At 45.3% G+C, this 27,652-nt stretch overlaps 2 protein-coding genes across 7 annotated transcripts in view; one reads left to right on the top strand and one right to left on the bottom strand.

The window, feature by feature from the left end:
- The window catches only part of SMC2 (structural maintenance of chromosomes 2), a 33,918-nt gene extending 28,450 nt beyond the window's left edge, over positions 1–5,468 (top strand). For all 4 annotated transcript variants that reach the window (XM_030567505.1, XM_030567507.1, XM_030567506.1 and 1 more), the window contains 2 exons: positions 640–787; positions 4,429–5,468. In XM_030567505.1, coding sequence (XP_030423365.1) covers positions 640–787; positions 4,429–4,617 — 337 coding nt within the window. In that variant the 3' untranslated portion in view covers positions 4,618–5,468. The remainder of the gene's footprint in view (positions 1–639; positions 788–4,428) is intronic.
- Positions 5,469–9,630: 4,162 nt separating this feature from the next.
- Positions 9,631–27,652, bottom strand: part of ECPAS (Ecm29 proteasome adaptor and scaffold) — an 84,541-nt gene continuing 66,519 nt past the window's right edge. For all 3 annotated transcript variants that reach the window (XM_030568048.1, XM_030568047.1, XM_030568049.1), the window contains 14 exons: positions 27,480–27,545; positions 25,251–25,340; positions 24,930–24,996; positions 23,886–23,977; positions 23,714–23,780; positions 23,224–23,415; positions 20,875–21,083; positions 20,029–20,072; positions 18,768–18,960; positions 17,847–17,988; positions 17,028–17,133; positions 16,752–16,840; positions 13,554–13,625; positions 9,631–12,505 (listed from right to left, as the gene is read on the bottom strand). In XM_030568048.1, the coding sequence (XP_030423908.1) occupies positions 12,366–12,505; positions 13,554–13,625; positions 16,752–16,840; positions 17,028–17,133; positions 17,847–17,988; positions 18,768–18,960; positions 20,029–20,072; positions 20,875–21,083; positions 23,224–23,415; positions 23,714–23,780; positions 23,886–23,977; positions 24,930–24,996; positions 25,251–25,340; positions 27,480–27,545 (1,569 nt within the window). In that variant the 3' untranslated portion in view covers positions 9,631–12,365. The remainder of the gene's footprint in view (positions 12,506–13,553; positions 13,626–16,751; positions 16,841–17,027; positions 17,134–17,846; positions 17,989–18,767; positions 18,961–20,028; positions 20,073–20,874; positions 21,084–23,223; positions 23,416–23,713; positions 23,781–23,885; positions 23,978–24,929; positions 24,997–25,250; positions 25,341–27,479; positions 27,546–27,652) is intronic.

Raw genomic sequence — 27,652 nt, 5'->3', positions numbered from 1 at the left:
TTTGTAGTCTCTGGCTCCTAGATACAATGTGTTCTTTCCCTGGTTCAAAAGAAATGCCACGATGGCACTGAAAGCTCTCTACCCCTCCAGCATATTTAAAGAGGGGAGTAAGTTACTTTGGAGAGAATACCATTCTCTGCATAGCTTCTGGCAGAGTGTCTTTTAAAGGTGGATCTGGAAAGTGGAGGACTAGAAGAATGTTGTTGGGAGCATGGTGAAGGAAGCAGAGGACTCTCTTGAGGGGAAGGGAGAGAATGATCCAGAATAGCTACTGGCTGACGTAGCAACAATGTAGACCAATGAGAATGTAGCAAAACTCACAATTGGAAATGGGTAAAACAACAGCATGAACTTCAAGGTAACAATCCAACCAGTCAGATGTTGAAAGGTTATTTTATATCATTATAAATCTGAGTTTCAGTATACCAGTAAACCAAACCAGAAATCTGAGTTTCAGTATACCAAACCATGGTATTAGCTATCTGTCCTACTGCTCCAAAGCTTCTACTATCTGTCTACACTCACAGAATGTCCTTGCTGCAGCAAAACTGTGCTTTGGTGGAGCAGCCAAAGGGGCGAGAGAATTTTTTTTTCCCCCTGTAGCTTATAAAGAATTAACTGTCCTTGGTCTGTTTTTAGATCTTTGGTGGCTTTGTCCCTGATCTTAGCCATGCTTCTCTTCAAACCTGCTCCAATTTACATCTTAGATGAAGTGGATGCAGCCCTTGATCTTTCTCACACACAGAACATTGGACAGATGCTTCGCACTCACTTCAGACATTCCCAGGTATAATCTTGCAAATATCTATATATGGTGGTCTGTTTGTGTAGTTCATTACTCTCCGAGAGCGTTAGAGTATACAACTGGGAAAGCGTAAGTGCTTAGATCAGGGGTAGGCAACCTATGGCACGTGTGCTGAAGGCGGCACGCGAGCTGATGTTCAGTGGCACTCACGCTGCCTGGGTCCTGGCCACTGGTCCAAGGGGCTCTGTATTTTAATTTAATTTTAAAAGACGCTTCTTAAACATTTTTAAAACCTTATTTACTTTACATTCAACAATAGTTTAGTTATATATTATAGACTTAAAAAAAGAGACTATCTAAAAACGTTAAAATGTATTACTGGCACACAAAACCTTAAATTAGAGTGAATAAATGAAGACTTGGCACACCACTTCTGAAAGGTTGCCAACCCTTGGCTTAGATATTCTGTATTCATGAGGCCTAAAACAGGGCAGTCACAGTGATTATCCTGCAAACTGCGAAACATTTTTATGGAGTCCTGTTCTAGTCTTCCTCTCACCTTCTGGTGTAAAACTCATTACTTTCTTGATGTTGTTTTTCTTGGTAACCAATTGCTGTAACCAGCAGAGCTGGTACATAGTAGCAAATGGGGATGTGTCTACACTATGGGATTATTCCGATTTTACATAAACCAGTTTTGTAAAACAGATTGTATAAAGTCGAGTGCACGTGGCCACACTAAGCACATTAATTTGCAGTGTGCACCCATGTACCGAGGCTAGCGTCAATTTCCGGAGCGTTGCACTGTGGGTAGCTATCCCATAGTTCCCGCAGTCTCCCCCACCCATTGGAATTCTGGGTTGAGATCCCAATGCAAAAAGTGTAACAGGTGATTCTGGGTAAATGTCATCACTCAATTCTTCCTCCTTGAAAGCAATGGCAGACAATCATTTCACGCCCTTTTTCCCTGGATTGCCCTGACAGACGCCATAGCATGGCAACCATGGAGCCCGTTTTGCCTTGTCACTGTCACTGTATATGTAGTGGATGCTACTGACAGACGTGGTACTGCAGTGCTACACAGCAGCATTCATTTGCCTTTGCAAGGTAGCAGAGATGGTTATCGTCCCTATTGCACCGTCTGCCATTGTAAATTGGCGATGAGATGACAGTTATCAGTCGTTTTGTATCGTTTCCTGCTGTCATGGGTGTTCCTGGCTGGTCTCGCTGAGGTCAGCCGGGGGCGCATGGACAAAAATGGGAATGACTCCCCGGGTCAGTCTCTTCTTTGTTTTGTCTAAAAATAGAGTCAGTCCTGCCTAGAATATGGGGCAAGTGTACTAGAGAACCAGAGAGCACAATTGCTCCGCGTCAGAGCCCCAGAGATCCCGCAGAAATTATGAGCTGCATGCCCTTCTAGGGGGTGCCCCTGCAACAACCCCACCCGTTGCTTCCCTCCTCCCTCAACCCTCCTGGGCTACTGTGGTAGTGTCGTCCGTCCGTCCCCCCCCCCCCCCGTTTGTGTGACGAAGTAATAAAGAATGCAGGAATAAGAAACACTGACTTTTTAGTGAGATAAAATGAGTGGGAGGAAGCCTCCAGCTGCTGTGATAGTCCAGGCAGGACATTAAAGGGGGAGCAGGAGAGGAGCGCAGCCTCCCACTGCTATGATAGTCCAGACAGTACAGAATCTTTTCTTTAGACATGAAAGGTGGGGGGGGGAGGGAGAGGCTGATAGAGCTCAGCCTCTCGTTGCTATAATGAGGATGGTTACCCACCATTCTGTACCATCTGCCGGGAATGGCCGGGAGTCATTCCCATTTTTACTCAGGCGCCCCCGGCTGACCTCACCGAGGCCAGCCAGGAGCACTCACAGGCTGATGATGATGATGGATAGCCACCGGGAAGGGGATGCTGGTGTTCAGCGCTGCAGCACCCCATCTACCAGCAGCATGCAGTAAACATAGGGTGACATTGAAAAAAGGCGAGAAATGTTTTTTTTCCCTTTCGGGGGCAGGGGAAGGGTGTAAATTGACGACATATACCCTGAAACACACAGGAAAATGTTTTTGACCCTTCAGGCATTGGGAGCTCAGCCAAGAATGCAAATGCTTTTCGGGGACTGTGGGATAGCTGGAGTTCTCAGTACCCCCTCCCTTCCTCCATGAGCGTCCATTTGATTCTTTGTCTTTCCGTTATGCTTGTCACACAGCACTGTGCTGTGGACTCTGTATCATAGCCTGGAGACTTTTTCAAACGCTTCGACATTTCGTCTTCTGTAACGGAGCTCTGATAGAACAGATTTGTCTCCCCATACAGCGATCAGATCCAGTATCTCCCATACGGTCCATGCTGGAGCTCTTTTTGGATTTGGGACTGCATCGCCACCCGTGCTGATCAGAGCTCCACACTGGGCAAACAGGAAATGAAATTCAAAAGTTCGCGGGGCTTTTCCTGTGCATCCGAGTTCAGATCGCTTTCCAGAGCGGTCACAGTGGTGCACTGTGGGATATCGCCTGGAGGCCAATACCGTCGATTTGTGGCCACGCTAACTCTAATCCAACATGGCAATACCGATTTCAGCGCTACTCCCCTTGTCAGGGAGGAATACAGAAATCAGTTTAAAGAGCCCTTTTATACCGATATAAAGGGCCTCGTTGTGTGGACGGGTGCAGGGTTAAGTTGGTTTAACACTGCTAAATTCGGTTTAAATGCGTAGTGTAGACCAGGCCTAGGAAGGGCTCTGTCCATGAATTAATCCATCTATTAAGATACGGTCCACACTTTTTTAAGAGGTTTGAGGACTCCTCCTTTAAAAGTATAAATTCTGTTCTTCTATTTTGGGCCCTTATGAAGTGTGCTGAGAATCTTCATATCACTCCAACTTGTGCAGGAAAACGTACAGAGCTGAAGGAGTTTGTTCTTCAGGTGATTCTGTATGTTCATGTGGTAGAACTGAAGGGTCCTTTATAGGCAAACCACACACAATCTGAAACAGAATCGGTATGGGTTTGACATACCTCACCCCAACTCCCCAGTCTGGTCTCTGTCTTCCTCCTATTATTGAGACTAGATTCTCACCTGCACAAATTTGAGAGCTCTGAACATACTACTTGTACTATCTGTTCTGTGAAGTGTTTTTTGCCTAGGGCTAAACAAAGTGCTACTGTGAAACAAATGGACTAGACCCACCCATGCAAAGCGGGAAGGACTGAAAAAGAAAGAACTATCTTCAGGGTGTCACAAGGGAGAGTTAAGTTCCGTTCCCAGCTATGAGGGAAGAGGCTCACCTCATATCTGTCAGTGGCAGATTCTTTGAAGGGGCCTTGTTGAGCATCGGGGACTTATTTTGGGACAGCCTAGTACATGGGACTTACCTTATTTTTTTGCCCAACTAAAAGATCCCAACCCTAGAACTGGGCTTATATCTTGTCTCTGTGGTTTGGGCAGGGGAGGTTTCTATTTTGCTATGGTTTCAGGTGACCTATTCAGAACGTTCCTGGAGAACGAGTGCCCAGGACAATAGCCAATTAGGAGAAATGGAGCAGTGTATCTAAACTGTTGCTTTTAGACCATTTCCATACCTATATGAAAGCTTTATCAATCTTAATTTTAAAATCTCTAATGTCTTTTTACATTCAGATTATGGTTTTCATGCTGTGGAAACATTTTTCTTTCTTTAGTTCATTGTGGTATCCTTGAAGGATGGGATGTTCAACAATGCAAATGTCCTCTATAAGACCAAGTTTGTAGATGGTGTATCCACCGTGGCAAGATATACTCAGGCACAGAATGGAACTAACGTATCTGCACAGCAAAAAGCTGACAAAGCAAAACAGAAGAATAGACCCAGGCCCTATGTGGATGCTTGAAGAGCAAAGTTCCACCAGCAGCACTTTCTGCTGGAATGTCCTGTGTTTCTTGTCTTTACGTTGAAGAGACTGGAAATGCCATTCTAAAAACACATTACTGAATGGCCAACTTCAGAAAAAACAACAAAACCCTGAAGTGTGCATGAGGGGAGTCGGTGAATACTCTGGCCAGTTTTATTCTATATATTCTCTAATTGTAATTCATGTTTAAAATTCTCATTATACTTGGTTTTCTAAAGAGAAATCTGGACTGAATAGCCACTCACTTTTTTGTCTTTTCAGTTGTTCATTTCTAGACACTTCCTCTGTTTTATCCTTTGTATTTATCTATCCTGTTTTATCCTTCCTTTTTTGTTTTCATACCTGAATTTCTAACTCTTGTCTTCTCCACTCAGGCAAAGCATTGCCATTGTATTGGCTGAAGCCAGGCTGACCATGAACAGTTGCTACTTCTATTATGTGTCCCACTCACAATTCAGTGTTTTCCTCCATTTTTAAAATCTGCTTTTTTCTTTTTATCGTGATTCCTTAAAAATGAGAAACAAGTTCTTGTATTCTGACATCATGTAAATGTGTGTGAAATTTCAGTAAGGTAGGAGAATAGGAGGTACTTAATGGAGTTTTTAAATCTTGTATCAAAAAAAAATTAGCAATCAAGCTTCTCTCATAAGTATTTTCAAAGAATACAACATAAAAATGAAATGCTAATGGTTATACTGCTGACTTTTTCAAAAAGCAAAACAGGAAAGGTAACTTCTTATCCTTCTAAACTAAACTTTGGTACAGTTGCTAAAATTGCCATGTTAATATTTTAATTTGTTTGTGTTGTCAATAAACGATTTTAGCTCAAACATGAAGCCTAACTTCACTTTTGGTTTCTTTTCTCACCTTGTAGGTAACCACTTAGCAGAGTGGCATGTGACTATGCTTGGGCAAGTTTTAAATAAGCTTGAAGTACGTTACTCTGCCTAGTCTTGGGGTTAGTTCTGTAGTTCATAACATCACTATCTGTTCTTGTTTAATTCAACTAGTTAAAGGGAAAGATACTCTGCAGGAATCATTTGATTCTAAACATTTAAGGTATCTTGCTGACTTTCATCAGAATTCTTCAGATGGTAAACTAAAAGAGGTGTTCCCTCCATCAAAACTTACCTGGAGCTTTGCCAGGGAGGCATAAGACCTACTGGTTTTCTTGTAAATCCCTTAAAGCTGTTTCTAGAGCTTTCAGCTTTGTGTGTATAGATGCTGTATCTGGAAAGGAGATCAAGAGATTTGTTCCCCAGCAGTGGACAAATTCTCTGGTTATATCCGAAACAGAACAGCAAAAAACCAGATGCTCCATTGTATCAATCCCAGCAGTGATTCCTTGTAATGGGGTATGCTGTCAATATGCAGTGCAGGACCCAGCGGGAACAAGTCTTGAACTTTTTTTTGAGGTTTTTGTTTGTTTTGTTTTTCATTTGCTCTTCCTGAAATCCCAGTCCACCTCTTGTTGGGCACTAATCTGGTTTTCCAATAGTTCCATTTTACTGATCATTGTTTAAATCAGTGGAGTTTTAGAAATATATTGTTTTCCCCCACCCAAGCCACAATGGAAGTCTGCCTATGAGTTGCTTCCTTGTCATAGCAGCTTTCTAGGCTCATAACAATGTATCCTAGTTGACTGTCTAAAGCACCTGTGGCTGTGCTTCTACCAAGTTACTAATGGAGCTTAGTCATCTGGTATTATGAACTGAAAATGATCTGCTCCTCAGAAATAAAATGAGTAGCTCCCAGTTACATGTATATAGAAAAGGACCCTCACCTGCATCTATTAGCCCTGTTTCTACAGCAGGGGCTTCTTTTTTTTTTTTAAATCATTGCTAGCCTCAGCTATCTCATCTCCCATAAACCAATCCTTCATTTGCCATAATACAGATTTCGCCCCACTCTAACGTTTTCAATGTTCAGTGCAGTGTGGAGGGTAACATGTAAGGGATACAGAGTTCTCACTGAAAGGAGTAGGAAAGGAATTGTTTGTAAAGCTTGAAGAGCTGGAGCTAGAAGTTGATTGACATTGAACAAAGTCACTGTCCACTGGCATGGCAAAGGAAGCAGGAGATGCCTCATTGCTTGAATCATTGAAGACAATAAGCAGCCCCTGGAGCGAGTAAGGAGTAATTCTGCACAAGCTGGCACAGTAAAAAGACCTGTTATCTTGTGTCTTTGAAAGTTTAGAAATCTGAGAACCAGCTACCAAGCAGCGAGTTAGGTGCTGTGATACTTCACATTGCAACACCTCATGTTTTAGGTACCTAGGAAAACACAGGAACAAACCTGTGATCCACAAAGCTGAGTTAACGGACAAGGTTCCCTATACAGTGAACTGGGACAGATAGGTGCCTTAGAATACAATCCACAAAAGCCAGCAGACGAACCAGGGAGCTGCCAAAGCTAGCTCATGGGAGATGCTGATGACAGTGGTGTGCCCTAAATCCTGCCCTTCAATCAATCCAGGTTGTAGGAAGTTGTCCAGTTCTGTTTAGTGAGCCACAACTGGCAACCCACCACCTGAAATCAGGTAGATGAGGTGCTGCTGCTGTTAGCCTTAAGTTTTAACCAAGAGGTTAGAGCACTTGCTGGAGACATGGGAGACCAGGGTTCAATTCCCCCTTCTCTGCCAGAGAGGAAGAAAGTATTTGAAGAGGTGGCTCTCACCTTGCAGCAGTATGGGCCAACCACTGAGCCATGGGATGATCTGCTGTAGGGCTCCCTCACCCTCTCCAGTTGAAGCAGTTTCATTCTGGCTAACCCATTCTGGATCTCTTTTTAAGACAGACTGAACTAAATACCAGTTCATTTTGCCATGCTGATTTCTCAAGCAGGATAGCCCTTTAGAACTTGTCACGCACAAATTGTACCTTACAGTAATGAGTTTAATTACTAAGGCTGTCAAGCAATCAAAAAAATTGCAATTAATTGCCCTGTTAAACAGTAATATATACAATTTATTCAAATTTTTTTTGATGTTTTCTACATTTTCAAATATTGATTTCAATTACAATAGAATACAAAAATGTAATAAAAATAAAGTGAGCACTACAAGTATTTGTACTATAAAAATGAGTATTTTTCAATTCACCTCATACAAGTACTGTAGTGAAAGCTCTCTATTGTGAAAGTTGAACTTACAAATGTAGAATTATGTACAAAAAACCCTGCATTTAAAAATACACTGCAAATTTTTAGAGCCTGCAAGTCCACTCAGTCCTACTTCTTGTTCAACTAATTGCTTACAGTAGGAAAACAAGTTTGTTTACATTTGCAGGAGATAATGCTGCCGGCTTCTTGTGTACTATGTCACCTGAAAGTGAGAACAGGTATTCTCATGGCACTGTTGTAGCTGGCAGTACAAGATATTTATGTGCTGGATTCACTAAAGATTCATATGTCTCTTCATGCTTTAACCACCATTCCAGAGGACACGTGTCCATGCTGATGGTAGGTTCTGCTTGATAACGATCCAAAACAGTACGGACAGACTCACGGTTGTTTTCATGATCGAAGTCAGATGCCACCAGCAGAAGGTTGATTTTATTTTTTGGTGGTTTAGGGTTCTGTAGTTTCTGCATTGGAGTGTTGCTCTTTTAAGACTTCTGAAAGCATGCTCCACATGTTGTCCCTCTCAGATTTTGGAAGGCACTTCTGATTCTTAAACCTTGAGTCAAGTGCTGTAGCTATCTTTAGAAATCTCACATTGGTACCTGCTTTGTGTTGTCAGATCTGCAGTGGAAGTGTTCTGAGTCATCATCCACGACTGCTAAAACAGGAAATGTATGGCAGAATGTAGGTAAAACCAAGCAGAGGACATGCAATTCTCCCCCAAGGAGTTCAGTCAGAAATTTAATTCATGCTTATTTTTTTCAATGTGTCATGAGCGTGGAACCTCTGGAATGGTGGCCAAAGCATGAAGGGGCATATGAATGTTTAGCATATCTGGCACGTAAATACCTTGCAAGGCTGGCTACAAAAGTGCCATGTGAATACCTGTTCTCACTTTAGGGTGACATTGTAAATAAGCAGGCAGCATTCTCTCCTGTAAATGTAAACAAATTTGTTTGGCTTAGCAATTCCCTGAACAAGAAGGAGGCCTGAATAGACTTGAAGTCTCTGAAGTTTTACATTGTTTTTGAGTGCAGTCATGTAACCAAAAAAAACCAAACAAAATTATACTTAAGTTATACTTTCATGATATAAAGATGGCACCACAGTACTTTTATAAGGTGAATAAAAAAAGGACTAATCATTTTTACGGTACAAATTTGTAAGCAAAAATCTACACATTTTAATTACAGCACAGAATACAATACATGAAAATGTAGAAAAACATCCAACATATTTAATAGATTTCAATTGGTATGCAATTGTGATTTCATTTTTTTGAGTAATTGTGAGTTAACTGTGCCTAATTGACAGCCCTAATAGTTACTGAAACACCACACCCAGTGTGCAGGCAGTTATTGATATAGCTGATTTGTATAAGGTGTAGTGTAAATACCCCCAGAGAGACCTTAGTGAACTCTTGCTGCACTTTACCAAAGCTCTGGCAGTGAGCTGCCCACCATTCTACACTGTATTTTCTACTGTGCATTTCGGTAGCTTTGATAAAAGGTGAGATTTTTTTTGAACACCGCTTATGTAACTTTCATCATCACAGCCCAGTCCTGCCTTTGCTGACATCCATGCAACCCTACTGACCTCAGCAGGCCAGAAATGCAGTCCATCCTAACTGGCAGTAACCCAGCTTGAGGGGCCATGGCCTGGAGCAAATCCACTACTTTAAATAATATAAAATGGTTTTATTTCCACTTTGAGAGATGGGACAGCAGCTTGAACTGCTCCTAAGGTGGGGGGGGGGGGACGTTATCAGTCATGCATGACTAGTGCATAACATTAATGCCAGCTTTGAAGGTTAGAAAGTGCTGGATAGGTGAAATTTTGACACATTAATAGGGAAAAAAATCACCAGTTACGTCCAAGAACAGGTCATGCATCTTTATTTAATATCACCTTTTTTGGTAAGTGGGAGGGTTTTCTTTCAATCAGTCCATTTACATACTTCAACATCCAAATACAGATCACAATGAAGTCGACGGAGACCTTGCAACATTAGAAAACTTTTCTTAATATACAACCATTTCAGCAACAGCTTGCAGGTTAGAATGAGTGCTAGTGTCAGACTTGCAGACCTCACTCTTGGTATGCAAAGCAGCAGCACAAGAACTGCCCACCTTGGGCAAAGTACAGTGTGTTTTACATAGTGCAATCACTTTCAGAGGAAAAACTCTAGGAAGGCCACAGCTATTTTTTTTTTTCCTGTCAAGTTTACAAACGAAAAGGGGGGTGGGAATCAGACCTTGGTTTAAATTCATATCAACTGCTGTGCAGGTAGGTTCTGTGTATAGGCACATGCTGTAGAAGAATTCTGAATCCATACTTTTAATAATTAAAAACATATTGCTTTATGTGTCAGAGAGATTCTAATACACCATCTCCAGCTTCCCAGGAATCTTGTCCATAGTTGTCAATCCAGACATCAGAATTTCTAGAACCTCTTTTCTATTGTACTATAAACCCCTAGCAGAAAAACATTTGTTATGGCAGCTAGCCCAGCTGCTCTAGCTAGGGCTACATAATCTTAGGTACTGCCTCACAATATGCACATCCCTGCTGAAATCAAGCGCTCAGAGACTGGGAGCGCTTCATTTCCTGTAACTGTCTGTCGCTATATGAAAAAGAATAAGTCAGACGAACAGCAACAGCAGAGCAACACGGGGAATTCTCATTTATACAAAAATGAGCGCCTGTGACGAGATTTCATGGAAGGCAAGTTGTTTAAATGGTACCATCTTATGCAAGAGATTTGCCCAATAAGCTTTTAAAATTTACAAATGTGCTTGGTAATCCAAACAATGTAAACAAACTGCATCTCCCTGCCACTAAGTCATAGACCAAATGTTTTAGCACCAGCTCTCAGCACCGAGGGATTGCCTAATGTGTGCTAATACAAGATGCATTAGAGCTTGATATAGAAGTGCCATAAGATGAAGAGTCTTACCCCAACATTGGCTGAAATTTTCTGATCATATGAGTATGGACTGCACTGCCCTTCCCCCTAGGTACAACATCAGACTATTAAGCTAATTCAATGCTTTTCCAATGCACGTGAAATAGCACAGACCTGAGGGAAAGGTAGGTACTGAACACTCAATTCTGAATGTGCCAGCAACACAGAGCAATGATTGTTGCAAGCTTATTTGATAATTTACTGGGGGAGAGAAAGTCAGAAAGGGACTGGAGGGAGTTTAAGAAAACGACAAGTCTTTCTCCGCTGAAATCCATGGCTGTGAGGTTGCCAATGCTCACAATTTTATTTCATAATCAGCAAAGCAATGTCCTACCCATGCTACGGTTACAATGGTCATTTTACATTTCTAAAGCCTGCCATCACAGCATCCAGGGTTACGCCTTTTGTCTGAGAAGAGAAAGGGGGGGCGGGGAATAGGGTAGCATGGCCATTTAATCAAACAGAATTTTTACTCCATGTTAATGCAGATATGGTCTCTCTTATTAAGTGCAAATTAAAAGTATTTTCTAGAAACCAGTGTGAGCTGGCAACTGATAGATGGCAATGATTATTCAGTTTGTTACAAACACTGGAGAAGTCTAAATTGTTATAGCGTTCCAAAGCAAGAACAGAGTTACAAAAATGAAAGAAAAACTACTACTATAAAAATTTCCATCCTGGCAAACTAGAAAAAGTTGGGGGTAAGCTGTCATTTTTTGCTGCAGTTAAGGAGTGTCATGCAAAACAACTTTGAGAAGAGCAGTGTTCCCCACCTGTCCTTTCTTACAGATCCAAACCACCTCAGCCCCAGACAGCTCATTAAAGTGCTCTTCATGTGCATACTTTTGGAGAAAATCATTGTTTAAGATGTGGGAGGCAGGGATCCATTAGCTGTGAAGGGGGCACGGATTTGCTAAATCCACTCTGAAGTCAGAGATGGAGGAACTACGTCAACAATATTCAGCCTTTCACATTTCACAAACAGTGGGAGTGCGTGCCAGGGAGGACCAGACCGGGCTAACAGAGAGATGGGAGTTCTGGGATGAAATCTTGCCCCCTGTGAAATCAATGGGAGTTCTGCCATTGATTTCAATGGAGGCAGCATTTCAACCCTTGTTAATATAAATATTAGTTGCCCACGATTTCCTGGAGAGACTTAAAAGAATCACCATTTGGGCACCAAAGTATTAAACCTCCATATGCAAGGTACAGTGAAATGAAAATAAGCATTTAAACTTTCCAAAGCTGTTGGTTCTTCAGCCACCTTCAACAATTCTTTACAGGAGCATTTGGGATCTAGAGTCAATTAATTATACATCCTTTGCCTATTTTAAGAATCAGATGCTTCTTGCCCTTAATACTTTTTTTAGATCACACACCTATAAGTCTTCTAGGGCAGATCATTAGAGGTATTTGTATTTACTGATACAACTATTTTTTCCACAACTTCGAAGTTGTTTACTAACCAGCTACTTAAAACAGTAAAAATACAGTTAATGGGGAACAGAATTTAAGGCATTTTTTATTTTGGCCAAGGAATGATGCATGCTACAGATTAATCTTCATTTTCCTCCACTTGGTTTTCAGATCACACTGCACTTGTTTTGTTTTACATGGCACTTTGCTGTTGGTGTTTTACAGTTTAGTCAAGGTTTTCAAGTGTTTTCTTCAGTAACGATGCTTTCTCTTGCAGCTCGGGTCTGCTGTCCAATACCACGGTAGTAAGTGAGCCAATGAGGAGCTCTCTGCTTTCCAGTGGCAGGCTGTCCCACTGTTTAGACTCTGCATGGATAAAAGGAGACAGACAGCTGCATTTTCAAATGAATACCAGAATGATGCAAAGTAACTAGGCCCCCGGACACCATGGAATAGGAACTGCTTCGAGTTCTACGCTTGATCCAACTTGCAATTCAGGGAGGAAATCCTGCAGGATTATCAACCATGTGGAGAAATCCAGCCTGCCTTACACAAATGCAAGTCCCATGGACTGGCACAGGAGCTGTGCCCACCAAGGCCTGGCTAAATGTGGTTCACAGTGCTCAGCATGAGGGAAAGAGAGGTTTGGGGGGCATTTCTTCTTCCCTTCATGATTGCACCAAGTGAATCATGGAGCAGCCAGAAGAGCAGCAGGAAAAAGGAATACACAGCCCTCTGCCACTAAAGGAGACACACGGAATTAGAGCAGGAACCTAAAAGGCTCACAGGAGAAAGTTCACTAAATAAAGAGCAACTGCAGCCACGGAGGACATTTGAAGGAACACCTCTGTTTAGGCCTTAAAGGGGATGGAACCCCAAACTGAGAGGCTAAATTCAGCACAGGTGTTACAAGAAGAGAAGCACTTCCTGCATCAGCAAAGCCTCCTCCAGCCCTCCAGGGGGCAGGCAGCATTTCCAATAGTGCCAGCCATGGAGCAGCATCGAAGGGCCAGAGCACAATGCAGAATCTAGCACCTTGAGTCCAAGACAGAGCTGGAGATATTCTGACTCCCAGGAATGTGCTTTCTCCACCTAACTCTCCTTCCTGAAGGGTTCTCACACCAAAGGGGGCATACTTTGTATTCCCAACCTTAGATTCATCCACAGCTTCTCCAAGCATGACTCAGAATTTCTCCCTCCCACTTTTCCCGCCTCCACCCCATGTCAGTGCTGCGTTGTCCTTCTAGGTGAGAATGGTTACATGCAGCTAGTCAACATTGCTCCTAAATCACCCAGCAGGGTGAATGCAGAGCCACAGAAGGCATCGCCTTTTCCGCCCTTCCAGGCCTTGGGGCCACACACTGAGTTGAATCTCACACTTGGCTCTTCCACATAAGCAGACAAAGAACCTCACCTTTAAGTCTGGTAAGCAGCACTTCTATCACAGACAACGCTTCTGTTCTGATGGAGGTGTAGCTCCTATTTTCTATGGAGAAAGAATGCATTCCAACCTTCAAAGCTGAGTATACATCAGGGCACAAATACAGCTTTAGCCATTTGTTTCCACAAAGTACTTTAGCCTTTGTAGCTCCAAACACTTCTGTCCATCACATGGCCAGCTCAGAAACCCCTCGAGATAGTCAGGTGTATCAGCAGCATAGGGTCTGCAAATACACTGACTCCCTCACCATGTTAGGAAAGCATCATGCATAGTCTTCTGGTACAGTACCCACAATGCAACCGGTCCACGTGTTAAAAGAGGAATTGGACAACAAATTGGAATAACAAAGCTGGTGAAATTGCAGTAAAGTCAGATTCCTACATCGGAGCCCTTTAGAAACAACTCTTTATGTAGAGAAATCTCCTTTAAAATCAACTTGTAGCTTGGCAATGCTTAAAATAATCATCCAGGTTATTTCCTAAACAAATAGGATATTAGGTTATGTTATAGGGGCTTTCACCCAAAGCATGCAGCCAAAGTCGCCAGAGACCAAGTTGCACAAGAGCTTCCATGGTCCTCAGCCCCTGGGGTCATATCCTTGTCCCACTGGCTCCTTTAAGCCACATAAAAGGATGGGAGTGGCATAAAGGGGCCCTCAGAGCCCTATATCTGCCCAGGGGATGATTCTCACGACACAGGCACTGCTGACAGCCTCAGGGCTCCTTCCTTGGCCATGGGATTGGGTGCAGGAGGGTGTGTTCAGAGCATAGCAGGACTGGGAGGGCACAAACATGGCCTCTCTTGAGAGTCTGTGGTGCACCTTTTAGCTCTGGTTTCTCTTTTGCAGCCCATCATCTCCCCCTCATCCTTAGAGGTCTGGGGCGGGGCTGCTCCCCTTCACACCGCAGGTCCAGGAGTCACTTCACAGCTGGGACACAGCATGTGCTGGTCATGCCCCTTCCTCCCATCTGCTGCCAGATCTCCTGCCTCTGCAGCAGCAAAGTGACAGTTCATTTACTCCCGTCCCTTTATTATTTACTGCCCTTTTCAGGCAGTACTGAGCCTTTTCTCCTTCCTTCTTCCTGGGTGAGGGTCCGTGCAGCTCCAGCCCCTGGAGCCTCCACTGCAATGCCTTCCTGCTGAACCCCTTTGTCCCCTTACCAGCATGGCACAAATGCCAGGCTAGAGCCCAACGGTGCTCTGCACGTGAAGGAGCCTTCCCAGGATCAGCAGAGGGAGAATTATGCCCAGCCTCCTCCCAGGCAGCCAACCCTAGCACCTGCATGGATGAGAGGCTCTGAGTCAGACAGGCATGTTGGGATCCCTCCCCATGACTCCACCCACAACAGCCTGACCAGGAGACCCAGGGCAGAATAGGGAGAGGCTCTAAGGAGGACTTCATCTAGATGACCCAGGGGTAAATCTGGGAATGGGCCTTGAGCACCCTCAGGGCTTATATCCAGCCTCCCCGCCCAGTTTGAGTCAGAGAACCGTGATAATGAGATCCCATCTCCTGCTCAAGAAGAATGGGATCCTGAAGGAGCACACTGCCAGGGAGACATTTCTCCGGGTTCTGCACAAAGCAAGCCACGTTTGGGTTGCACTTTGGTCACCATCTCCAGCAAAGTTCGCCAAAAAGTCAAAAAAGTCCACACGGAATAAAAAGGGGAAGGAAAAAAGAACAAAATAATCCAGAAGAGACACCTCCTCTGAGTCAGGCTTCTCCCCCTCTACCGAGGAAGGAGCGCTTTCAGGCTCCAAATCTGCGTAAGACTTGGAAAAAATGCAACAATTTTTTTTCCCCCTGAGAAGTTGGGAGGCCGTGTGCAAAAAGGTTGTGTCCACAGTCCAGATCGAACCTGAGCAGGCTCCTGAGGAGAAGCCTCAAAGCAAATACCTTTCCTCCCCGAGGCAGCAAGTCCCTTGCACTCCTCCTTCAAAGACACAATGAGGGACAAGTCTGACAGGTTAAATGTATCAGCGACCACGACTTTCGGTTCTATCAGCTGCAAGAACTAGAGACTGCTCTCACTGAAGCCCAGTGCCACGGTAACCTCCCTAGCTAGGGACATGGTTATTCCTTAAGGAGGGGAATTCTTCCCTACGGACCTAATGGACAGGAGAGTGGATTTATGGCTTATTACAACAATCTATACCCCACTAAACTACCCTACCCTCTAGCTTCCTCCCCGCCCCCTTATGACTGGAGAAGTGTGTTAATTGGCCACTTTTCCTCGAATGGTCCCTTGAAATATGTATTAACTCCTTATGCTAAACAATCTGTTCCGCCTTGTATTTAGCTGTGACATTTCCCAGACCCGAAAAAGAGCTCTGTGTAAGCTCAAAAGTTTGTCTCTCTCCAACAGAATTTGGTCCAATAAAAGCTATTACCTCATCCACCTTGTCTCTCTAATATCCTGGGACCAAGGTGGCTACAACACCACTGAGTTTTTATACAGCTTTGAAATGACTCATCTGATGGCATGCAGCAACAGGAGGCATGGCCAGCACATGCTGCATTGCAGCTTTGAACTACCTCCAGGAACCGCAGAGTGCAGGGGAGCAACCCAGACCTAGCAGAATGATGGGAGATGGTGCCAGCAGAAAGGAAATTCTTCAGTAAGAAATTTTCCATCCTAGACAATGATCATGGCTCTACAGGGCCAAAATAGTCCCTGGTGTAATTCCATTGGCTTTGAGGGAACTACACCAGAGATAAATGTGGGATATTGTTTCAGGTGTGAACTTGGCCTGGCTATAAAAAGTCTGAATGAAGAGACTGGGAAAATTATGTTTCATTCAGTTCTCCAGTCCCACGTGCAAGGAGAACACTTAAAAAAGGTGACGTGATGGACATGTAGAAAGTACAGGAGCCTGCACAGCAATCTACCACCTCCAAAATCAAGATATTTACTATGGGAGAGGAAGGTGTGTTCCTGCTCTAAAAGAATAGGACACTTCTGGTCAAAGCATCACGTGCAGTAGTCATCAACAGCCATTCCAAGGGAGGGAGCTTAAAGGGAACTCAAGGTTGTGGTTGTAACGTTACAGATTACACTTCACTGAATATGTCGCGAGAGAAATTCAAATATATCCACCAGCCAGCTCCCAGAAGACAAGCCTTTACACGAGCTGTTCATCACCAGCCCCCTGCTGGGAAAATACATTTACCTAAAGAGTGTGTGATAGATGAGCAGGTTTCCAACAGGATTTCCGTCAAAGCCCCGGGGTCTGAGTGCGCCTCTTCAAAAAGCATTAATCTGGCAAATTTAAAAGCAGTGTGAGACTCATTGTGCCGAAGGAAACAAGCCACTCTACGGATCTGCTTGGCTTACTCTGCGGAATCATTACAGCCAACGTAATAGTGCATTTGTCACAATTTCATGAAAAGGATTGAAATGCCTGAGTGAAGGCAGAAATAAAGTGAAGCACAAGCAGGAAGATTACCCTTGAAAATAGGCGTTCATGGCCTGCAACACTCCAAGCTGCACTTTCCACGTACTGAGTTTCAGACGCTCACACATTAATTTGCACAGCTCTTGCCAATAGCAGCCTGAAAACAACAAATTAAGGTGTCATTACATTAATAAGAGGAAGGAAGATGTGAACATTCCCTACTATGTTCATGCTCCAAACAATCTGGCTTCAGTCATTGAAAGGAGATCAAAACATCCTCCTCCCACAAAGGACCCTGATACCCTGGGTAATCCTGACGGGACAACACTTTCATACATGGGGGCCAAATCACAGGAAACTAAATCCACATTCTGTCATCTCAAAAAAAGGGGCCTGATCATTCAGAGGTGCTGAGCCCCTGAAATTCCTATTGACATTAGTGGAAACATTGGGGGCTCAGCACCTGGGAAAACCAGGCCACTTATTTAGGGGTCTTGCTTCAGGCACCCTCAGTTAGAAAACATTGGCTTATATGTCCCATCCCATCACTCTACGTCTTGCAAACAGCTTGGTGCATGGCATTTAGTGCACTTGTAAGGACTCTTCAGGGGTGAGCCTGGGTAAAGACAGGATCTGCAGTTTACGCCTGTTGGAGTGAAAAAGACAGCATCTTCCCCAGTTACTGTAAATTACTGCCAGGACGGCGTATCCAGCAGAGTGCACCAACTGACCCCGCTGCTCAAGTAAATGAGAGCCCTGGACATTCCTCCGCATCCCTCAGCATGCCTTCTGGTTGAGTCCCTTTTTTAAGAAAAATGCTCTTTGAACCACTCTGCCAGCTTTGCTCATTATTTGCCCGATCCAACTCACGCTGCGTCTCCAGATTCCTAGGCCAGGCCTTGCCTAAACTCTCAAAGGCACAGAGCAGAGATTCCATCTGAAGCTCCTTTTCTTTTTCATTCTCGTCGTCATCATTCTTTGGTGAGCCAGCTCCTACGCTCTCATGAGAATTCTAGAAAGGTACCAGGAATGGGGGGGAAGACAGGATATTATACTTTGTTTATTTCACAGTACGCTTTGCTAACAACCAGCCCCTGTATCTAGTCATTATATAATCCACACACACCACATAGTTAGAGAACCTCAATTCATTGAAGTTCTGTTGCCATCAGGAAAAGCTACAGAAATGTTATTAATTTCTATGCTGTCTTTCATCCAGAAGGACCCCAAAGCGCTTTAACAACACAGGGCCGAGTTTTCAGAGGTGCAGCACACTTGTAGTTCCCATTGGCTTCAGCCCAAACTGCAGATGCGCAGCACTTAAAGTCACACTCTTCAGGATGCAGATGGGGGGCTGCAACTGGTAGACATCACACTGCGCAACGGTGGGTTTGGAGGAGAAATGCTATGAAAACCCAGTGGGCAAATCCCTGTGGTTTGAGACAGTGTCATGGGATCTTTAGTTTCTGGCAGAGCAGCCAGGGACTTGGGTTTTACTGTCTTTCTGGAGAAGCACTGCACGCCAGAAACCACACAGAACTCAAGCTTAGCTTCACTGAAAAGGTGAGCGGCTAAGACAAGACAAATCAAAAAAAAGTAGGAATTGGGGAAAAGCTTGTGAGATTACAAGCGGGAGACGTTCACACCTGTACTGGACCAGTCTGAATGGGGAGAGCTTTTCAAAGCATCAGCTCTGAGGAAAAAAAGCCCCATGGGCATGACTTCACCCAGGCAAGCCTACCACCACGAGCTGGTTTTAAAAACAAGTAAATAAAAACGCTGAAGCGTCACCTTCTTTATCATCGGAAAGACGATGTCCGCCAGCTCCTGGAAACGGTCTTCCTTTGTCACCTTCAGCACGTCTGCTGTACATCGGAGTGCTACCATCTTGTACTTGAGGTTCTCTTTGCGACACTCTTTCAGGACAGCCTGGACAACATCATTGACGCTGGGCTGATTGGGCACAGACTTCTGCAACTCTACACTGAAACACCGGAAGCACACGGAAGGTCAAACACAAGTTACGCCCCACCCCCACAAGGCTGTTAGTTAAGTAAGCAACTCCGACACCTTGAACCCAGGATGCCACACCAATTACTGCCACAATTCAGGCCTTCCATCCTTTTTATTTTAACACAGGTTAAATAAAATGGGTTATTCCACATACACACACACACACACACTCTCTCTCTCTCTTTTACTGGTGCCAGTGAAGAGCTCAGAGCCTGACTGGGCCCTTTTCTAGGCCTGGTATGGCCGGTTCAAAGTGCTCTAGACAAGATCTTCTGCCCATCCCCAACAATATCCAGTAATTTGCAAGGAGAAAATGCAGCCCTAATGGCACTCTTCTCTGGGAAGTTTTTCTCAGAAGAAGGAAGGCTTCCTTGTCATTTGCTGGAGTCTGGGGCATTTGCAAATGGGAAAAATGCTATTCAGGAGAACAAGTCTCTATGAACAAAAGTTAACCCGTTAACTCCAGAGTGTGCGAATCTGCACCAGAGGCAGGGAAATCCTTCTCCCAGCATTCACAACCGTACATACATGCACCCTCTGTTCTAAGGGCAATGTTTCACTCTCTGTGGCTCCATTTGCTCTTCCTTCCTTCCCTGTAAGTACATTTCTGTACCTGAGCTCTTCCACAGTCTTGCAGTATCTGTTGCTCCCTCTTCCTTTCTTCTTCCTCACACTTTTCCCACTTCCTGTGTTCTTCCCCTACCTCCTCACACGCTTTCAACACAACCCCCCTTCACTTCCTCCATCCCTCATTCTCTCTCTTAACCCCATCCCTCTGTTTTTCCCACCTCCGTAATCCACTCGATCATCCATTCACCACCTTCACCATCCTGTCCCTGCAACCACTGAGGAGCCCTGCTGCCAACTCTAGCTTCTGCCCAACAGCCTCAGATCAGCAGGGAGAGGAGATAAAGCGTCTATGTCGCAGGGGGAGATTAGGGTGGCATCCAGTTCCTATGGCCTTCTACTCCTCCTCCACGCATAAACAGGCACAGGGAATCCATTTAATTAAACAATGCTTCGCTGTAGGGACGGTTACCTGCATGCAGAGACGACGCTGGCGATAGCTTTCAGCAGTTCCTCCTGTGAGCATTAAAACAAAAGTGAGACATGTTCATGAGAACAACTTCATCGTGAGACAGTGGCTTTCCTCCTGCTTGGTTTTCACTGGTATCCCTAACTCTGTGGCTCAGGCAGATGCTGCAGAAGCATACAAATGCCACTCACCTCTGCAAGGGGCACATTCTTTCCATCACTCCACTGTAAGCTGCACTGTTTTAATCTCATTCTTCCCGTGGTGAACTAGCTCACTAGATGCCTAAATTCCACGGCCAGGTTCTCACTCACACTGTCCTGGCTGCAGAGCTGGGCCTCAATGTGTCTAAATGCGTGCTGCCAGAGGGACAGAAAGTAGTCTGAAGAACCAGATTCTCATTGACATTAAGGTTTGGGGTTTTTTGTTTTTGTTTTTTTTTTTAAACTCCACATGCTTACATATGCTACTTGGAGCACTTATTTCCATTACCGACTGGGCATAGCTCGAGTTTCCCCATTTCTACCACCTTTAGTTACTGTGGTTCCATGCCTTGTCCATGCACAAAAAACATCTCATTTAAAAACTCGCTCTAAATCAAATAGAAACAAAGTAGTTTGGGTAGCTGATCTATTGAACTGCCACATGTTTGGGCCAGAACCCCTCAGTGTCCCTCTTTGTGTATCAGGAACACACAGGTCAGGAAGGGTCCACCAACCAAAGCAAGATACATTTGGAATCCCACTCCCTGCAGGAATGGGAATGTTTATGGCTCACTATGTTCTGTTTCTGGGCTAAGGGACTGAACACCTGAGGCTCTCTCAATCCACTTGGCCCCAGTTGTTTCTTTACCTTTCCTGTCCATGTTCTTCCAGACAGACCTTGCAACAATGCACCAACCACCATTCCCAGATGGGGCGGTACCAGGGAACCAGTTTGTTTGGCAATAGATGCCATGGCAGCCGCTCCCTGGGCTTTCATCTTCCAAGACTGGGACTGAAGAGCCTTCTGGGTAATGGCGATCAACTCCTGCATATACAATCTAATGCCTCCGTAAGTGCCTGTGTATCAAACACAAAGAAAAGCTGTAATTTTATGACATCAAAGGAACAAAAAGCTGCTCTTCCAAGCAGTAAAAGGATTCTTCTCTCCAGGTAACCTCCAGGTGACTCATAACATGGCCAAACAACTGGAAGTCATTCCAGCTCTTCCTCCCCAGAGGTTTTGTTTGCTAGATCCTTCAGAGCTGATTTAAGAAGGTCTTCAATACACAATTGAACAGGAGAGCCAATCTCCACCCCTTGATCTTGTGGGGATTAGGGTATTTCTCTTGTCAATTCCCAGGGAAATTTTATTTTTCTTAAAAAACCATATCCCTTACTAATTTGACGGCAACAGTTCCTCAGGTCCTGGGGAAGAGCTCTGCAACAGTAACCTACTGACTGGCTGGGAATTTTGAAACCAGGTCATTAAACAGCAAAGAAAGAGCTAGCATGTCACTAGCAAGGGGCAAATTACACAGCTGCATCTTCCTTCATCTCAAGACATGAAGGTGTTGAAATTGGTATCTAGAGCCCTCCTACTGGGTAACACCTCACTCTCTGGAGTTAATACTATGAGCACCACCTAGCGGACCCCAAATCAAATGACACTGGGCATCAGCCTTAATACCCCTCCCTACGTCAGCACCTGCAGAGAGCAGACTTCGTTCCGTGAAACTTTTGAATGCTGGGTCTGAGATTTTCAAAAGCAATTTAGATATCTCCCATTATCTCACAACCTATGCGGAGGGTGAGGGGCACTCCAGCTGGGAGTGTGGGCTCTAGGGTGGGGCTGGGGATGAGGGGCTTAGGGTTGGAACACAAGGTGGGGATGGGGGGCATGAGAGCTCTGGCTGGGGGTGCAGGCTGTGAGGTGGGGCCAGGGATGAGGGGTCTGGGGTGCAGGAGGGTGCTCTGGTGCGGAGAGAAGACTTCCTCCAGCTCTCTCCCCCCACAGCAGCACTTGGGCTGAAGGGTTCTTTAAAACCTGTCTCCCTACTTCTGAGGCATGACGGCTCCATGGAGGTGAGCGCTGGTGGGACGTCCCTCACGATGGGGAACAATGCCACAGAGGTGGGGCATGCGGAATGGTCCCAAGGTGGGTTTACCTCTGGGCATGGGTATTGCCGGAGCCAGTGTGGGTGGCATGGTCACATCAGGATCTCCTGCGATGCCTGCAGGGCCTCGGGTGTCGACGGGACATCGAGTTAACAGAGGCCTTCGTCAATGTCTGGTGTGGCAGGCATGGTACAGGATGGGCTAGCCCGCTCGACTTGAGCTGGGGCTCGACTCCCTGATGGAGGTGTTGAGCTGCCCAGCACAGGTCTTGGCTCTCCTCCAGCCCTCTCCTTTCCCTTACGGGAAGTGAGAAATCTTCCCCTCACGGTCCTCTTGGGCTTCTTGGCTGGAGCCCAGGGAGGGGGATCGGGGCCGGCCTGTAAATGGCACCAGTGGGGCACTCCACACTGATGCTGCAGTGCTTGGGGCTGAGTCGGCCCTCTGCTCTGGTGCCGGAGTCAGCACTGACTCCATCAGAAGCGCCCTGAGACGGATGCCTCTCTCCTTTTTTGTTCTGGGCTTAAATGATTTAGAGATGCGACACCTGTTGCTTGTGTGCCTTTTGCCCAGATACCTTAAACCACTACCATGAGGGTCACTGACGGGCATAGGCCACTTACAACGATCATTGGCTTAAAGCCTGGGGATCGGGGCATGTCCCGTCCCTAGGCAGAGTCCCTTCTGGAACCAACTAACTAGGACTAACACTAAGGGTAACTATATACAACTATTTTACAGGAAAAAACATTCGTGAGACACACTGAACGACGTGAAAAGCTAGCCAAAGCAGCAGACATTCCAGCACTGTCACTGGCGGCACAAAGGAACTGAGGGTGGGGGGAGCTGGCAGCACCCTTTATGTGCATGTGCATGCCACTCTAGGGGGCGCCAGAGTGGGTCCACTATGGATACCACTGAGGGAAAAACTTCCAGCACCAGTGCATGTGGCAAGCACACACACCTAGTATGGAATGGACATGAGCAAGCACTCGAAGAAGAATTAGAGGTTAAATTTTTCACAAACTTTGTGGATGATTTTTCCTCTAGATTCCCAGCAGGCCCAGCAACAAGCAAGCATCTACTGATCTCCAGATCAACTTACCAGGTACATTTTCCTGCCACACTTCAGTCCACAGATTAGAATCATCTTTCTCTCCTTTCTCTTCATCTGGGACCTCGTGCATGCCCAGAAATGCCAGAGGCAAGACCTGTTTGGCATGGTTCTTCAACACGTCCGGGCTGTAGCGCCCAATGGCATGAACAGTTAAAGCACAGCCTATCCTATAGACCGGTTCTGAAGGACAAGGGGAGAAAACAATTACACAGTTTGGTCATTTGGAGCCAGAGACGTCTCTCCTTCGCTGGTGAGAATCCAGAGTCATTCCACAGAAGGAGAGGAGAGAGTCACATGGGTGTAGGAGAGGAGTAGCACTGTGTTTTCCATTACTTATTCATCTAGTAAATTTACACAGTAGCACACTGCATGAATAGGGATGAAAAATACTAGAACATGCCTTCCCGAGCATCTCCCCACCCAAGAGCTGGTTCCCTGCCTCATAAGGTAAGCCTGAAATCCACCAAAACCCACATACCTTCCTTCTCCATGTACCAGCTGTTGAGTTTCTGCAGTAGTTTCTCAGTGCTACTATCCCGGGAGGTCTTTAAAAAAAGTCAGAGAGACTCAAATCATTTAAATACACATAATCATCCCCCTCCCAAAAAACCCCACAATATAATAAATACAATTAAAAGACACCAGCTCACCCGAACTAGATGCCCCATAGCAAATGCAAAAGACTTCTGCACCACGCTGTTACGATCAGTCAGCCCACTGAGCAAAGCACTCATGAGTTTGCCTGTTTGAAAAGAGACAGGATTGATTCTGGTAACGCAAATTTGGACTTGTACTGCTATGGGTTACAGCACCTGAATTTTATTACATCATTTCTGTTTCTGCACCAGTCGCTTCCTTTAGTTTGTTAATTATGCATGAAAGTGTCCTTTAACAGGATGATAAAACTCCATCTGGCCCCATGTACACACGCAAAACCGAAGCCTGTTAGAACAGCTGTCACTGGAGCATGGCCAGGAGAACAATTCTGCTGTTCTGCAGCTAGTGACACGCACAGCCATCGCTGGTCTGCAAGGGCATTTGGTTTCAGCCCCATTGTCCCCCAACCCATTAAACTATGTTTCCTTCTCGCAACGCAGATAAGCCCTACCCAAGGCTCCCCAATCACCATAAAGCCTTGGATGGTCCCACAGTAGCTGTGACCCTGATTAGGTTGCCGGTAGAGACTGAACACAAGACTTACAGGTCTAACAGCATGAGGCACTACTGCCTGAGCTGAAGCAGCAGCTTCATCAGCTTGAAGGCAGTAGCAGACTCATACACATGAGCGAGTCCTCACAGCAGAACAGAGACACAGCTGGACAGCACTGCTGAACTCCCATTCCAGGGAGGAAACGTGCTCTAGCTGTGTCAGAGGACAGCTGTGTTATACCCTTAAATCCCTGGTCATCCTGGCAAAGGAAAACGTGCTTGCAACTGCAGTTACAACACAGCTATCGCTAGTCTCCTTCAGACGTGGCAGGGAGAGGCCACAGGCCCATTCCTGAGCCACTCTCTCAAACCCTCTTAGAGCTTATCCCTACAACGCTTTTCTGTGTGAAGGAGCTCCAAGGGAGGGCCAGAGAACATGAAGAGCACTCTGTGCTGGCAGCAAATAGCGACAACGGAAACCAGGCTATTCAGAAGAGAGTCTAAAAGCAACTTAAAGCAAACCCCTCTCTGAATGCAAACCTTACCCGAGTACGGCGTTAAGTCCTGGGGACACTGAGTGGTTAGTGATACAATGACACTGGCACAGCCTCCCTGAAAGGGTGCAAGAGAAAAATCAACGTTATTAGCTTATTCTACCAAATCCACCAGCTGCACAACAAAGGTGAGGTTATTAGTACCCACACGTTGAAAAGCAAGTCATGTGGGCGGACAGGAATCCCCATCGGAAATGAGCAGTTTTCAGCTATTACAGCTGCTGCTTCAGAGTCAAAAGCACCATAATAAGGTTGGCATTGCAGCATTTTGCCTCCCCCACTGCCCTAGTCTTAGTAAAGCTGCACACGTACCTTAGTGCCCAGGCCTATTCCACTTTTGATCAGCTCACACAGCCTAGGAACCAGCTCACTCAGGACAGACACATCCAGATACTGCAGGCACTATGGAAAGGGAAGGGATGAAAGAGTAAATCTTGCGGAGAAGACACTGAAGCCAGGCCTGTACCATAAACAGAAAAGATGCTATTTGCTTTTACTTCACTGCACTTGGGAGCTTATTGTATTGTGTAGCACTCATTTTAAAGGGACACGGTCAGGCCCCAAATATAGATTAGCAGCCTGATTCATCACACAATTACACTGGGGTGACCTCACTGAAATCAATGCTTAACCCATTGTAGAGCTGGTGCACCAGAGTGCTGATCTGGGTCCTTTCTATTTTTAAGAAGACATAAAATAAAACCGCTAACAAGTAAATAAATTTGTGGGTGTAAATTTTGACAGGGATGTAAACATTGCTTAGCAGCCATGTGAAACCTCAACACCGCAGCGCTAACGCACCAGAATCAGACAATGCTGAGATTATTTCCCATCTCAATCATCTACAATGTTGATAACAAATGGCAGGAAATTTCTCTTCTAAAAAATCATGGTTTTTAAACGATCATGTCTCTAATACCAGAAACTCTATCAAAAGCATAGCACTTTTCTCCATTTCATTCCTAAGGTTTCTATAGATTTAACTCAGTAATAACAAAAGCAGCATTCCCATTCCAAGCTGTATTATTCATGGAGTTATGCTGACAGTACAGAAGCCCTCAGATTATTAGGACATTTGGCAACATTGTCACGAAGGGTAAGATTGAGCCATTAGGTGGAGCCCAAAGCATGTTGCATAAACTGGAGGCCTTATGTCTCAAGGACAGCTCTTCAAGGACAATACCTTCTGTGAGTAATTTGCTATTGCCCTTTACAAGGGTGTCTGCTTCTCCGAGCCACATGAAATTGCGTCCACGTGAGCAGGGGATGCACAGAAAACAAGATGGTTTTGTTTCCCTTTACAGCGGATGGCTTCGCTGTGAGCGGAGTGGGGCCTGTGCCTGACTACTGCAGGGAGCCCTGGGGTCTCAGTGAGACCCAGAGAGCATCCACAGCGGGGAGCAGCACAGTCACACAGCTGGGAGAAGGTATGAAGGCACCAGCAGCAGCCTCTGAAATCTTTAGGGCACCAGCACACGCAGCCTTTTATCCAGCGGTCCTTCAGAGACCAGATCACCAAGACTACAATGGCATGGAATGGCCCCAACACCTCACAATGGAGGTTTTATTAAGAACTGGGACAGCTGACAGTGTCGGTGTTTATATTCCTGTCTGCCTTCATGTCACAGGCTGGGTAAAGAGTGGCGGTCACAGCCCATCCCTTCTGACGACGGCTATAAAGTTTAAACTGAAGAAGAGGCCACGGCTGTACTTTTCACTCGGAAGGCAGCTCCTCCAGCAGAACGCCATCCCATGATGGGGTGCCTCGGCACCAGTGAAGGCTGAACTCAGGAAAAATGGGTGTGGTATACTGAATAACCTACATCATTTCCAACAGCAGCTGGATTTTCCCCAAAGGTTGCCCACTGAAGTACTGTCCCCTAGCCCAGATCTAAATGTCTAAAGCACTAAAAACCACTGGTAGGAGAGGAGAAAGGGAAAAACAACAGAGTTCTGAGCCAGTGTCCAAGAGCAATTCCCTCACATTGCCTCCTGGGGATCCAAGCTGGGAACAAATTAGGAGTGCAGATCCTAGGGCAAGTGGAGATAAGACTATAGAGGAGAAGCATTTGGGCTCAAAGAAGCGGAGGAGTCCCTCCCTGCTAGCATTCAGCATCCCCCTGAAATTGTTGGGTCACCCATGGAAAAGCACTAGTTGTCACCCTTCAGAACAAAACACTCCTATGCTCTTCACCACACCATGGGCAGCTCCTCAGCTGGAGCCAACTGGCACAACTCTACTGACCTCAATGGACTCATGACAATGGACACCAGATGAGGATCTCCCGATCTGGCCACATGGCATTTGCTTTGAAGGAGAAGGAAGGCCAGTAGCTACCTGTGTGAGGTATTGGGGGAGGGATAGAAGGGATTATCTAAACAAAGAGGTGGACAAGAGCCCATACCTGAGGAACTCTGACAATCAAATGAATGGTTGTCTGATAAAAGCTTGAAGAGAAGTTCCTTATCATGTTACCACTTTGGTCATTATCCACCCTCCCTCACATCTACTTTAGGACCTTTTCTAAATCCAATACCTACCATATTAATTGTTTCCATCATGGGAGATGATTTAGCAGCACTAAGTCTTGCACTATCCATTGCAGCCTAAAGGAAACAGAACAAACAAAATAGACTTAATCTGAAGCCAGTGGAAAAAGCCACATCTCAGCATCAAATGCAATGCGTTTCCTCACAAACTCTGACTAGTGCAC

Source organism: Gopherus evgoodei, chromosome 6 (genome assembly GCF_007399415.2).
Source record: "Gopherus evgoodei ecotype Sinaloan lineage chromosome 6, rGopEvg1_v1.p, whole genome shotgun sequence".
Lineage (NCBI taxonomy): Eukaryota > Metazoa > Chordata > Testudines > Testudinidae > Gopherus > Gopherus evgoodei.
This window is presented reverse-complemented; position numbering and strand designations above follow the sequence as displayed.